The sequence below is a fragment of the Capricornis sumatraensis genome, chromosome 8 (genome assembly GCF_032405125.1).
Source record: "Capricornis sumatraensis isolate serow.1 chromosome 8, serow.2, whole genome shotgun sequence".
Taxonomy (NCBI): Eukaryota; Metazoa; Chordata; class Mammalia; order Artiodactyla; family Bovidae; genus Capricornis; species Capricornis sumatraensis.
Genome location: NC_091076.1, coordinates 6,557,962 through 6,571,765, shown reverse-complemented (window position 1 = coordinate 6,571,765; position 13,804 = coordinate 6,557,962). Strand labels below are relative to the sequence as shown.

Sequence of the window (13,804 nt, the reverse complement as noted above, 5' to 3'; positions counted from 1 at the left end):
TGGCCTAAGCTGCGGAAAGGGGCCTCCAGCCCAGGGGGGCAAGGTGCTAGACTGCGATGAGGGAGGGGGCGCCAGGGTCTCAAGGAGAACCCGGGAGTCTCCAGAAACAAGGGCGGGGTCTGGGGAACCCGAACTGGAGAACGGAGCCTCAAAGACCTACCTGAGAGTCTCAGCTCACGCCAAGTTGGGAGAGAGCGTTCCTAAAGCAGAGTGGGGGCGTGGCTCGATAAGGGGCGTGGTCTCCTGAGAAAGGGCGGGGCTCCGCCGACTGGGGCAGAGCTTCGCCGCAAGAGGAGGAGTCTCGAGGGGCGGGGCTTCCGTGGGGCGGGGCATAGGACAGGGGGCGGAGCGTGACTGTTTGCGCTCGTACCCCTCCCTGGCCCCGGGTGTCCCCGTGACAAGGCAGCGCGGAGCCGCCGCCGGCCGGGCCCATCCCGCCGCAGCGGCCCCTGGGCCGAGCAGGGGCGAGGAGCAGAGGGAGCAGCGCCAAGCGGGGGCCAGAGCGCGGCCAGGTGAGCCGGCCGAGGCGGAGGGGGCGGGGGCTTCGCCGAGCGGGCCCCAACAGACGCTGGGGGCGTGTTTGAGTGTCAGGGTGGCGGGGGGTACTCGGTCCGAGGGCGGGCGCCTGTGGCTGTTTGCGCGATCGCGCCTGCTGTAGCGAGTCTAGGGTGGGCTCTGCACCCGTCCGGGCACCGCTCGCGGGGCTCCGGTTGTGCAGGACTGTGTGCGTGCGCGCGCGTGTTTGTGTGGAGGGGCCGCCGGTTGTGTCTGCGTATGTCGTTGGGCTGTCATTGTGCCCGCCCCGGGCGCAGGGTGCCGGCCTGCCCCGGCGCAGTCCCTCCTGCGCGGGGATGTTTTCCAAACAGGCTTCCTGCGGAGACGGGCTCTGCTGCAGCCCAAGCGGGAGGGGGGAGCGCCGCCCCCACAGGCCTCCAGAGACCTGAGCGGCCCAGGGACTGCAGACTGACACCTGAGGGAGGGAGAGGGGCGCACCCGGGAGGGGTCCAGAGCCCTGTTCGCAGGGTGAGGGCAAGACGGGGAGACTGAGGCAGGTGAATGGAGAGGTAGAGGTGGCCAGACAGGCGGAGGTGGGGAGGAGGGTGGGTAGAGAGGTGGCGAAAAGGACAGCGGCGGGGACAGAGAGTCATTGAGAAAACAGACAGACAGATAGAGGCCTAGACCAGCAAAGGGGCAGAAAGATTAAGATGGATAGGTAGATTCCAAAAACCTGACAGAAGGGTTCCTCAGAGGTCCTGGGGCTGAGAGCCAAACCCAGGAACTGAATGTGAGATGAGCAGTAGGGGCCCCCAACTCCTGGGGTGCTTTTCTTCCAACCACATCCCAGACAGAGGTCCTGCCAAAAAGAAGCTTCTGGCCACCCCAAGTTGAGCCATCCCTCTGGCTCTGCCAAATATTCTGACCCTCTGATTGGGCAGCTCCTCCCTCTTGGTTCCACCCCATCCATCTCCCTTCCCTGGTATCCCAGCAACGCTGACAGTTTAGGGGAGGCAGAGGTGAAGTGGTTGCCATAGCAACAGAGTGGGTGAAAGGTCACTCTGGTCTTAGCCTAGGTGGCCCACAGCAGGCTGGAGCTGGCATTGAGGGGGGTTGGGGTGGGAGGCTGCAAAGCTCTTTTTCTCTTCTCCCACTCTGCCCAGAATGGTGCTGGAAGGAAACCCTGAAGTGGGGTCTCCCCGAACCTCAGACCTCCAGCACCCGGGGAACCAGGGCTCTTGCGTGCTCTCTTCTCCCGGTGAAGATGCACAGCCAGGGGAGGAGCCCATCAAGTATGGCGAACTCATCGTTCTGGGGTGAGCCTCCGTGGTCCAAGGGGGCGGGGCACCAGGCACCCCACGGGACAGCCAGACCAAGGGTCTCAGTTCTCTCCATTTACAGCCTTCTGCTGTTCGTCCCTCCTCACCTTCCCAGCTGAGAGACAAAGTTGACCAAGCCCACTTCAATTCACAATTGGTATTTTATCTTCCCATTTTTCATAAATTATGGAGACAACCCTGCCCACCTGTTTCTGAACAGAAGAAAGCACCAGCTGCCTTTTATAAAATTCCTCATGTGTGTAGTCTGAGATGAACTCTGGTTCTCCAGCAAAAGTGCTTGGTTCGAATCCTGCCTCTGTAAGTTGCTTAACTTCCCTGCACCTCCATTTCCCCCACTTACCAATAGAGATGATGATAATAATACCTCAGAGGGTTGTTGAAAGGAACGACTGAGGTGATTTCTGTAAAGCATGTAGCACAGTGCCTGGCCCACACCAAGTGTTCTGGGAGGCAGGCCTGTGCCAAGCACGTTCATGGACGTTATTTCATTTCAATCTTCACAAAGATGCTGTGAGGAAGGAGGTGAGGAAACCGAGGCTCAGAGAGGGGAAGTGGCTGGCCCAAGGGCACACAGCTGGTAAGTGGCAGGGCTGGGATTTGGACCCAGGCCTCTCGTACTCTAGGTTTAGTGCGCTTTCACTAAGCGACAGCCGACCCTCGTGCTGCAGGTGAGGAAAGTGAGGCCAGGAGGGAGGGAGCAACGTGAGCTGGTAGCTGAGTAGACCTGATCCGTTCCTGGTCTTCGCCTGACCAGGATGCTTGCCCCACGCACAGCTCCCTCTCCTTCCTCCCTTCTGTACTTCCTTTTGGCCTCTCTCTCTGACCTGAACTATATTATCACTGTGATGACTATTTTAAAATAATAATGGTTACTGTTTGGTGACATGTACATGCCATGTGCTTTTATTTTTATTTTTTAGTAATAAGAATCATAAATAACATTTATCAAGGGCCTATTAAATATATGCCAAACTGTGTCAAGCATCTTAAAATGCTTTATCTCATTTAGCTGTCATAATGAACCTGTGAGGTAGATCCTGAAAAAATTAGCCCCATTTTACAGAGGTTAGAGGGCTTCCCAGGAGGCACTGGTGGTAAAGAACCCGCCTGCTAATGCAGGAGACATAAGAGATGAGAGTTCAATCCCTGGGTTGGGAAGATCCCCTGGAGGAGGGCATGGCAACCCACTCCAGTATTCTTGCCTGGAGAATCCCAGGGACAGAGGCGCCTGGCAAGCTGCAGTCTACAGGGTCACACGGAGTCAAACATGACTGAAGTGACAGCATGCACAGAGGTTATCTGACAAGCAGAAGAGCCCGGATTTAAGTCAGGTCCATCTGAACCCTCAGCCCGTGTCCTGAACTGCCCTACCTCCCATATGTGGGAAGAGCTTACAAGCACAAAAGTGATGCCCCTCTCAGGGGTCCTTGCATTAGAAAAGCAACCACTTGGGAAGCCCCTGGCGGTCCAGTGGTTAGGACTCCACGATTTCACTGCCAAGGGCCCAGGGTTTGATCCCTCATTGGAGAACTAAGATCGTACAAGTCACGTGGCACTGCCCGCTCCCCCCCCCACCCCCAAAGAAAGCAACTGCTTCATGTCCCAAAGGAAGAGCTGGAATCACAGCTGGGATTGAGGCCACTGATGAGGGAAAGCTCAGACCTAAGGCGACAGGCCCTCTTGAGAGCCATCTGTTCTCCACGGAGCAGTGAAGCCCCACGCCAGCTGGACATCAGAGCCACCCGGAGAGCACATTGAAAATTACCCACTGACAAGCTCATCCCAAACCTACAGAATCAGAATCTCCCTCTGTGGGTCCAGAGAAGATTCTGATTCAAGTGGTCCTTGGCTGTATTTGGCAGCTATTCATCCTTTTCACTTCCTGGTGCCAAACCTGCTGTGGCTCCCCAGTGCTTATGGAATAAAGTTCAGAACGCCCTTCCTGGTGTTCAGGGCCCTCCCACCAAGTTCATTTTCCCCAGCTGCACTCTCCCATCCAAGTCATCACTCAAACCCTGCCTGCCACAGGGCCTTTGCTCAGGGTAAGCCCTCCTTACTGAGAATCTTCTGCAAAAGAACCTGGAGTCAGACAGATGAGAGGTCAAAGCTAGACTTTTCCCACTTCCTAGCCTGGGACCTCAGGGAAGTCATTTTACCTCCCTGAGCCTCAATTTGCCTCATTCGTAAAATGAGAAGAAAGATAGAAAGATACTTGCCTGGCAGGACATTACACAGATTCCATTAGGTAATTAATAATGTGAAGTACCAGGAACACAGGAGTCTCCAGTTTGTGGCAGTGATCAAGGTTATGACTCACCCAATCTTTGCCTCCTACAATCTGGACAAGGCTGGAAAGGAAGAAATTTGATGTGAATGGATATGTAGAGATAGTGGCTTTTTGGGTCTATTTTTCTTTCTTCCTTTCTGGTTTCCAGTAGTACTTGTGATCTAATAAATGACAGTTTGCTAAAGGTGACTCTTTTCTAGTTCTTCAAGGCCTGGTATAGGTGTCCCCTCTCTTCAAAACCTGCTCCTGGGGTCAGAATTCCTTTCTCCTGTCTCTAGGCCTGGGACACACTTGGCTTGTGCCTGGGTCAGGGCAGGTGGCATCCAGGTTCCTCAAACAACTTAGGGCACAGGACTGACCTGTGGTATGTCCCCTGTACCACCCCAGCACCTAGTGCCTGACCAGGCATGGTCCAGGAGTCCAGAAAACACTGGTTAATTGAATGAAAACCCTTTTGAAGATCTTCTGACCACCACCCCCGCCCCGCCTCACTTCTCCAAGGCACCAATTTGATAGAGTAGGGTCTTCTAGCTAGTAGTTCTAGGGCTTGTTTATTAAGGCAGGATCTGCCCAGAAGTTGGTGATTCCTCCTAGTCTCTCAGGGGCTCACCTGCTGTTGCTCTCTGCCTGCAACCTTTTCTTCTTAACCCCCTCATCCACAGCTACAATGGGTGTCTGGCAAGTGGGGACAAGGGCCGCCGCCGAAGCCGCCTGGCACTGAGTCGCCGGCCACACGCCAATGGAGTGAAGCCAGATGTCATTCACCACATCTCAACACCGCTCGTCTCCAAGGCAAGCAGCTTGTCCTAGCAGACCCGGGTGCAGTCTTCCCAGTCCTACCTGCCCACGGCCCCGCCAGAGCAGGGGAACCCACGTGTCTTCCCTCATGACCCTGGGAAACCAGAGCATGGGGCTGGTGCGAGACTCCTCGCAGTTACGTCGTAGCTTGCCAAGTATTCCCTGAACCACTAGACCCCATCCCTTGGGGAGGAGTGGTCAATCATTGGAGGCGGCCAAGGCTCCGGGAGAGGATGTGACAATGACAAAGGCAAAGCCTTTGGCTTCAGAGGTTTGGGATTATAATTTGGGCTCTTCTGTTTCCAGTCATTTGACATCCGACCCGTTTCTTCTCTTCTCTGAGATGCATTTCCTTCAACAGTAAAATGGGAATGATAACCATGCCTCCTTTGGGAAGCTGTAGGGATAAATAGGGGCTTTTCCAACGGCTTGGTGGTAAAGAATCTGCCAGCAATGCAGGAGACACAGAAGAGGCAGGTTCGATCCCTGGGTTGGGAAGATCCCCTGGAGAAGGAAATGGCAACCTACTCCAGTATTCTTGCCTGGGAAATCCCATGGACAGAGGAGCCTGGTGGTCTACAGTTCAGGGGGTCGAGAAGAGTCGGACATGACTGAGTGATGACCGTGCACACGGGGATCAAATAAGATAACCCGTGTAAAGGGCTGGCTGCAGAGTTCCCCTCTGTAAGCGGTGGAACCGCCCCTTCCCTGGAAGTGGCTGCTGGATGTCAGGCTCCAGCTTCTGTCACAGAAGCTCACGCTTCTCCTGGCTCCATCCCCAGGGAAATGACTTCTTCTTTTTGTCCCCAGGCATTGAGCAACCGTGGCCAGCACAGCATCTCCTACACACTGTCCCGGAGCCACTCGGTCATAGTCGAGTACACTCATGACAGTGACACAGATATGTTCCAGGTAGGCTCAGGGGCCTCCACGAGCCTCCCGGCCGCTGGGCCGCCCAGCCTGGATGCTCAGCTCTGCAGGTGTCCAGGGGGGAGGCTGGCGGACCGAAGGCCGGGGGGCAGGTGCTTGGAATCCTCAGTGCAGCGAACCACTCTTCAGACGAGGAAGCAGAAGGGAGGGCTGTTGACTTGCCACTCACACAGCAAGTCAGTGGCTGGATCAAGATTCACACCCAAGCCTGGACTCCCAGGCTGTGGGAGATGTACAGTTTAGGGGTTCAGAGTGTGGTGTCAGAGTCCTACTGCTTGGCCTCTGCTCCCAGTTCTGTCAGTTAGTAGCTGGACGACTTTGGGCAAGAGTCCCTTAACCTCTCTGGGCCTTGGTTTCCTCATCTGTAAAGTGGGGCTCATTACAGTCCCCCCACATGGTATCATTGGGAAGGTTAACTGAGATCTGTACACGAACTGCTTAACATGATATATAGTAAATACTTACTCCAAATTCAGTATTTTCTACTACTATTTGAGCCTTCCCAGACTCAGTTACCCTTTCACTGTATCTGGAAATCAACTAGTTTTTTTTTTTTTTTTTAATTATTTATTTGGATGTGCCGGGTCTTAGTTGCAGCATGAGGGATCAAATTCCCTGACCAGGGATCAAACCCAGGCCTCTTGCACTGGGGAGCGCAGAGGACTGGACCACTTAGCCACTGGACCACCAGGGAAGTCCTGCAGATCAGCTAGTTTTTTAATTGAGTGGGGCGGTTCCCAGAACTGTGGGGGAGACAGAGAAAGAGAAACCCAAACACCAGTGATTGGATGTGGACGTCTAGGGAACTGGGGTGGCGTTATCTCCCTGTCGTTTGGTCACCCTGCCCACAGAACAGCTTCCAGGAGCCCTGGGGTGGGAAGCCCTTGGCGCTGACCTCTGCACACACCATTCCTGTGCTTGCCCTCCCCTCCCTCACAGATTGGCCGCTCCACGGAGAACATGATTGACTTCGTGGTGACAGACACGTCCCCCGGGGGAGGGGCTGCCGAGGGCCCCTCTGCCCAGAGTACCATCTCCCGCTACGCCTGCCGCATCCTCTGTGACCGCCGGCCACCCTATACTGCCCGCATCTACGCCGCTGGCTTCGATGCCTCCAGCAACATCTTCCTTGGAGTGAGTGAGCACCCCGAGGCAGGGACCAGTGCTGCATCTGAGAGTGAGCCCCGGGGTAGGTTGGGGAGGGGCAGTCTCCAGGGGTGATGGACCAGCCTGCAGTAATCATAACCACAACCTATGCGGGGATCAGCACCCCCACTTAACAGATGAGCACAGTGAGGCTCAGAGAGGTCAAGTGATGCCCAAGGTCATACAGTGCCAATTCCAGTCCTCTCTGGGCCACCTCTGGGCTCCAGGGTAGAGGGGCAGCACTCCTGGCTCGAGGCCTGCTGGGGGCCACTCAGGGATGTGATCTGATCCCACGTGTGGTCCCAGGAGCGGGCAGCCAAATGGCGGACCCCCGACGGGCTGATGGACGGCTTAACCACCAACGGGGTCCTGGTGATGCACCCAGCAGGCGGCTTCTCTGAGGACTCAGCCCCGGGTGTCTGGCGGGAGATCTCGGTCTGTGGGAATGTGTATACTCTGAGGGACAGCCGCTCGGCACAGCAGCGGGGGAAGCTGGTAGGTGGCCTGTCCACCCTCCTCCCCATCCCCTCGTCCTTCCCGGGGCCCTCCCGATCTGCCCTGCCCCCTGCCCATGCCAGGAGGTGATCTCCAGTCCTGCTGCACGGGGCAGCCCCCAACAGGCTCCATGTGGGGGCACACGCCGTTTGCCCCACAGAGGGGACCAGACCAGCATCTCCAGATGTGGCCCACATACTGCCAGAGGCCCACGGGGTGATGTGGAGTAGCACACACAGAACCTGGTACCGCTCCACACGCTTCTGAGGATGTCAGCAGCTGAAACTCACAGTCTCTTATGAGGGTGACACTTGGCCTGTTAGTGAGCAGTTTATAGCCTCAAGTGTTGGTGGTTTTTAACATGTCTGTCACGTTCAGGCAAGTTTAGCTTTATTCTTTCCTAGCAGGAAAGGGCCTTAGAGTAGTGCTAACACAGGTGATGGGGAACCTAATGTTGGGAGCTGGGAGAGTCCTAGAGAGAGATGGGGCTTGCCCAACGTCACATGGCCACGATCCTCAAAGGGGCCACATAGACGTTTTCCTAGGTGTGAGCACATGGGGCAAGGAGATGCCGAGCCTCGAGGAAAAGCATGGCTTATCTTCCCAGGGCCTCTGTTCCACTGGGAGATCTGGGGAAACGTTATTTTGTAAAATTAGGTTTGTGAGCCTCTCACTGGTACCCGCTACTGAGCACCTACTAGGTCCCAGGCACTGTTCCAAGTTCTCGCACTGATTCATGAGACCCACTTGCTACACAGGGAAGTAAAACCCATCTTGAGGACAAGGAAATTAAGACACGGAGAGGATAAGTTCCTTGAGCAGAGACACAGAGTTAGTAAACACTGAGGCCAGAATTCATGCCCAGACTATCTAGCGCTAGAGTCCTTGCTTTTAACCTCAGCCCTTAGGCTTTGGGCTAAGTCCCTGGTGTTTTGGACACAGGAGATTCTGGCCTCTGCCATCAGGGAAGATGAGCTTGAGAAAATGTTTTAGAAAACTTCCATTTTGGTCCAGGCCTTGTTTTTGGCCAGTATGTGGCATGTGGGATCTTGGTTCCCCGATGAGGGCTCGAACACCCTTCAGGGGAAGCACAGAGTCTTAACCACTGGCCCACGAGGGAAGACCCAGTCCAGAGTCCAGGCTTTCTGATTTGACAGATGAAATGACCAAGGCGCAGGTTCCAATGAGAGTAAGGCATGGTGCCTGCCTGGGATTATTTTTTTCTGGCCTTGCTGCCTGGCTTGCAAGATAAGATCAAATCTTAGAAGACTTAGAAGAATCAGGGATTGAACCTATGCCCGCAGCAGTGGAAGTGCAGAGCCCTAACCACTGAAAGTCCCTGCTAGTTTTGGGTTTTTTGGCTTTTGGGGGATGGTGATTCCCCAGGACCACTTTTCCTGCTGGCCCGTGGGGCTTCTTAGCCTCCTCTGGTCCTCTGCCCCAGCCATTCCCCTCCTCTGCCCCAGCCCACCCCCTCTCCCCCAGCTAGCCCCACGGGGGTCCAGGGTGCTCCCTCCAGGGAGGTTCAGGGGAATGGATGGGTGGCGTGACTGGGGTGATGGCGGCCGGATGGCTGGGGGTTCAGGAGCCCCTTGGGCACGAAGGGCCCCCTCTGCTGCCCCTGCAGGTGGAAAACGAGTCCAACGTGTTGCAGGACGGCTCCCTCATCGACCTGTGCGGGGCCACGCTGCTGTGGCGCACGCCGGCCGGGCTGCTGCGGGCGCCCACGCTGAAGCAGCTGGAGGCCCAGCGGCAGGAGGCGAACGCGGCGCGGCCCCAGTGTCCGGTGGGCCTCAGCACCCTGGCCTTCCCCAGCCCGGCGCGCGGCCGCACGGCACCCGACAAGCAGCAGCCCTGGGTGTACGTCCGCTGCGGCCATGTCCACGGCTACCACGGCTGGGGCTGCCGGCGAGAGCGGGGCCCCCAGGAGCGCGAGTGTCCCCTCTGCCGCCTCGTGGGGCCCTACGTGCCCCTGTGGCTCGGCCAGGAGGCCGGCCTCTGCCTGGACCCTGGGCCGCCCAGCCACGCCTTTGCACCCTGCGGCCACGTCTGCTCTGAGAAGACTGCCCGCTACTGGGCTCAGACGCCACTGCCCCATGGCACCCACGCGTTCCACGCTGCCTGCCCCTTTTGTGGGGCCTGGCTCACTGGCGAGCATGGCTGCGTCCGCCTCATTTTCCAGGGGCCGCTGGACTAGGCTCCCCGGGGCCCCTTGCTGCCGCGCCTGCCTGCCCACCTGGGTCCCCCACCTCCAGGGAGCTCTGCATGTGAGACTACCTGCTGGCTCATCGCCACGCCAGATGGACGCGTTGGGTGGGCGGTGCCCTTCCCCTCCTAACTTGGGCTCCAGAGGGGGTCCCTGGACCCCCACCCCGGACAGAATGATGAGGCTCTCAGCACCAGCTCTGTCCTGGGCTTTGGAGGGAGGCCCAGCCCTATTGCCCCAGCCCTTTTAGGGGCATCCCCCATCATGCCGCCTACACTGTGCCCCTGGGGGAATGAAGGGACCATGAGTCCCTGACCCCCAGCTTAGGCTGGCTGTGCCCTGAGCCTGCCAACCCAGTTCTAGATAATCACCCCACCGCTGCTGCCCTGGGTTCCCCTATAAACCTGCTGCTCAGCTGCCTTCACGAATCCGCGTGTCCCGCATGCGTGCAGTGCCTCCAGCCCCCGAGTGAGTGCCGGGTGGGCGGCAGGCTGGGACCGACATCTGCGGATACCCACTGGGGACTGGACTCCTTGCCAAGTGTTATCTGGGGACACAGACCTGGTTCCCTGCCTGGTTCCCTCCCCAGTAACTGAACGACAGACCAATTACTGAATGACAGCATGGCTTCCTGTGTGCTAGGATCAGAGTCATCAGGAGTTGCGAAGCTGGTCTCACGGGTGGCTAGAAAAGTGAGAAGTGAGACAGGCTTCACTGGAGGGGCTAAGGGCTCTGCCTTGGTGGCCTGCTGGGAATCCCTACAGGAAAGGGGGTGCTCTAGGCAGAAAGGGGGCTCAGGACAGGCTCAGGGTAAGTATGCAGGGAACTGGGTGAGGGGTTCAGAGTGGCTGAAGCATGGACTGCAGGGGGCAAAAAGAGGCTGGGACAGAGGCTGGGGCCGTGCTGACAGGGAAGATGCTGGATGGAGGTTTGGATCCTCATTTCTGGACAGTCAGGGGTCGAGGAGAGGGAGAGGACTCGTGGTCCAGAGCGTTGACTGTGACACAAGGGCTACTATCAATCGAATGCCCACTGCGTGCCCCACATTGCGCTAATGGTAATAATAACTACGTTCATTGAGCACTCCCCAGTCACCAGGCTCTGCTGCTCAGAGGTTTTATTTAATCCTCACAGTAACCTAGGGAAGGATGTTAACAGAGATGTTAAGGATGTGTTACCATTTCTGTTTTCAGGGAGATTAAAGAACATGGTTCAAGTCACACAGTTTAGAAAGTGGTCAAGTCAGATTCTAATCCACAGCTTCCTGCCTGGCCTCAGAGCCTGCCCTCTCCTCTGTGCCACTGGGCAGCTCTCCTTGGATGGGGTGGGAGGAGTTGGGAGGGCAGCCCAGGTAAGGGGAACAGCATGGGCCAAGGTGTGGCAGGGAAAATGCTTGACGACCAATGAGCTGGGTATGGAGGGAGCAGAAACGAATGAAGGGTGGGAATGTTGGGCTGGCGTCTGGTGGGCCTTTGTTGCCATGGAGACCAAATCTGAACTGGATCCCTATTCATCCTGGCTAAGTGTCACCTCCTCCTGAGAGCCCAGGCAAACTTGGGGTGCTACAGGGTTGCCCCAGACCTTTCCTGGGACAAGAAAGCTGGAAAGATTAGGTAGATGGAGGTTCTGGAAATACAAAATTCTGAAAAAGAGCCTCTGACTACCAAATCGACCTGGACATCATCCCTAATAGAAGGCAGAGCCTTAGATATTCCAAGGGGGGGAACTGCCCCCTTCCACACAGCTGGTTGAAGCCACAGATATCAGACCTGGGGCTGTTGAGAGGACAGAGGGCATTTGCTGGTGGTGAGATGAGGATGAGATCAGATTCTTGCTTCACATCGCCACAGCAGGGGAGCCCCAGTAAGGATGCTGGGGTGAACATTGGAGCATGGCAACTCCTACACACACACACACACACACACACACACACTGGGGTGAATATGGGAGCATTCCAACTCCTAAACACACGCACACACACAGCAGTAGGAATCCAACTCTTCCCAGCTCTCTGTTCTCACTCTGTTGGGAACCAGACAGGGGAACACTTGCGTGCCATTTCTATCAGGGAATCTCAGACTCTAGAAGGAGAGACAAGCAAAAGACACAGGTGCCATAAGAGGGAGAAATCAGAGTGTTGGTGGAGGGGGTCAGACGGCTCTGCCCCTTTCTAACTCTTGGAGCCTCAGTCTCTTTAACTGTTAAATGGAATAACTGTACTTCCATTACCAGGTGGTTGTAAATGTATGAAGGGCACCTAGCATAGGATGTACTTAATACTACTTCCTCACCTACCCCTTCTTTATCCCCATGGGAAAGAGCCAAGGCTAGGGGTGGCTATGACTTCAGTGAGTGGACTGTTGCATGTAATTCTGTGTGTGTGTGTGTGCATGTGAGCACACGCATATGTTGGAGCAGGTGGAGGGGACAATGTGGTGGAGGGCTGGACCCCGGTTCAGGGACACCAGAGGACTTCCTGGGCGGTCTTAGGGAAGTCAGTGAATCCATCAGCCTCCGTTTCCCCATATGTACTCTAGATTAAATTATATCCTAACTCAGGTTTTTTGTAGGAATTAAATGAGATCCTCCATGTCAAGCTGTTAGCATAGAACTTCAGGAAGTGCTTTTATTAGCTGTCCTGATGAAAATGCAGCTTGGCTGGGGGTTTCCCAGGAGTACTGGGATCTTTCCTTGGACTGAGCTGCCCACTGGTGGCGATGGACGGCACTTCCTCCTTTATCCGTGTACATGTCAACCTCTCCCGAGTGTCAGGGAAGACTTTACACCTGTTTTAAAGACAATAAAAATTGGGGCACAGGGAAGAAGAGGGGGGATTTTCTAGGGACATAGACTAATTTATTGAGTTCCTCCCTCTCATGATAATCACCATCAGTGCCAACAGCACTGTTGTGCCAAACAGGGCCTTGGGCATCTTCTGTGAATGAGAAACTGGTGTGGGTGGTGGACAACCGCTGCTCTGGGCCTAGACACAGGTGTGGCAAAAACTGGCAAGGAGGGTGTGTGGATTTCAGGGTAGACCTTCTCCTCCACACTTCTCTGCACAGCACTAGGGGGCGTCAACACTGTCAACACTTCCCTCAAGTTTACAACTTCCCTCCAGTAAAGACCGGGATTTTTAGCCGGGTTTTCTGACTGAGGAAGTCAAGACTCAGAGAGGTAAAGAGACTCATCGAAGGACACACAGCTACCAGGCAGTGGAGGCCCGCCTCAACCTTAGATGGCCTGGCTCTGCTCCATTTCTGATTTGGGACCCTCAAAATGTTCCCCCACTTGGCCCAGGCCAAGTGCTAGGCGCTTCCACGTGCCATTCCCTGACCCATCCCATCCTCTTGTGAGTTTCTCCAGACATGCAGGCTCGGCTCTGCCCTGGGCAGCCTTTTGGGGTTGCGGTCGGCTTTCTCATCCATCCGGCACCTGGCAAGAACCCCGAAACTGCCAGGCCCCTCGCCCCTTGTTCAGAAGAAACTGAGACGCGAAGATAAAAATTTAACTGCTGCCCTAGCCAGGCCCATGGCGAATCCGAGAGGGTACAAGGCAGCCCTTGCATTTCTCCACACCCCCCGCCTGCCCCGCCCCGACCCGCACGGTGGGACCATCTCAGCCCCGGCTGGAGCCCGCTCGACTGTGGCCTCCACTCCCTAAACGGAGGGCTTTGCAGGCTCGTCACTATCCATGGTCCTGGGTTCCTATACCCAAAACTGAAGTCGGGGGACTCAGAAAAACTCCAAAGGAGAGCGGGGGTCAGGACTGTGTGGGGGCTGTCGCCGGTGCTCCGTTCGTAACAGCCACGCTGCCCCGCCTGGTTTGGGGTACCTTCTCTGCGCCGTCTGTTCGGACTAGGCCTGGGCCAGGCGGAACATGGAGATTTCTGACCCCCGCGCGTGTACCGCCTGCGGACAAAAGGCCAAGGCCGCAGGGGCCATTCCGCTCGCCACCCTGTAGCGCCTGGGGGCGGGGAGCCGGTTTGCCGGCTCAGAGCTCCTATTGGCTTGAGGCGATGCCCGTCTGGGCCCCGAAGCTCGGCAATTGGCTGGTGGAGGCGGAGTTGGCGGAGCCCCAATGAATGGGGGAGCCGGAAGCAGGAAG

At 56.4% G+C, this 13,804-nt stretch overlaps 1 protein-coding gene across 1 annotated transcript; it reads left to right on the top strand.

The window, feature by feature from the left end:
- Positions 1 to 440: 440 nt before the first annotated feature.
- On the top strand, positions 441 to 9,688 carry PELI3 (pellino E3 ubiquitin protein ligase family member 3). The gene is made up of 8 exons (XM_068978293.1): positions 441 to 512; positions 1,659 to 1,811; positions 2,341 to 2,412; positions 4,785 to 4,914; positions 5,731 to 5,832; positions 6,790 to 6,984; positions 7,303 to 7,491; positions 9,119 to 9,688. Exons 2-8 carry the CDS (start codon positions 1,660 to 1,662, stop codon positions 9,686 to 9,688), a joined length of 1,410 nt encoding a protein of 469 aa, XP_068834394.1. The 5' UTR covers positions 441 to 512; position 1,659.
- The last annotated feature ends 4,116 nt before the right edge of the window (positions 9,689 to 13,804 follow it).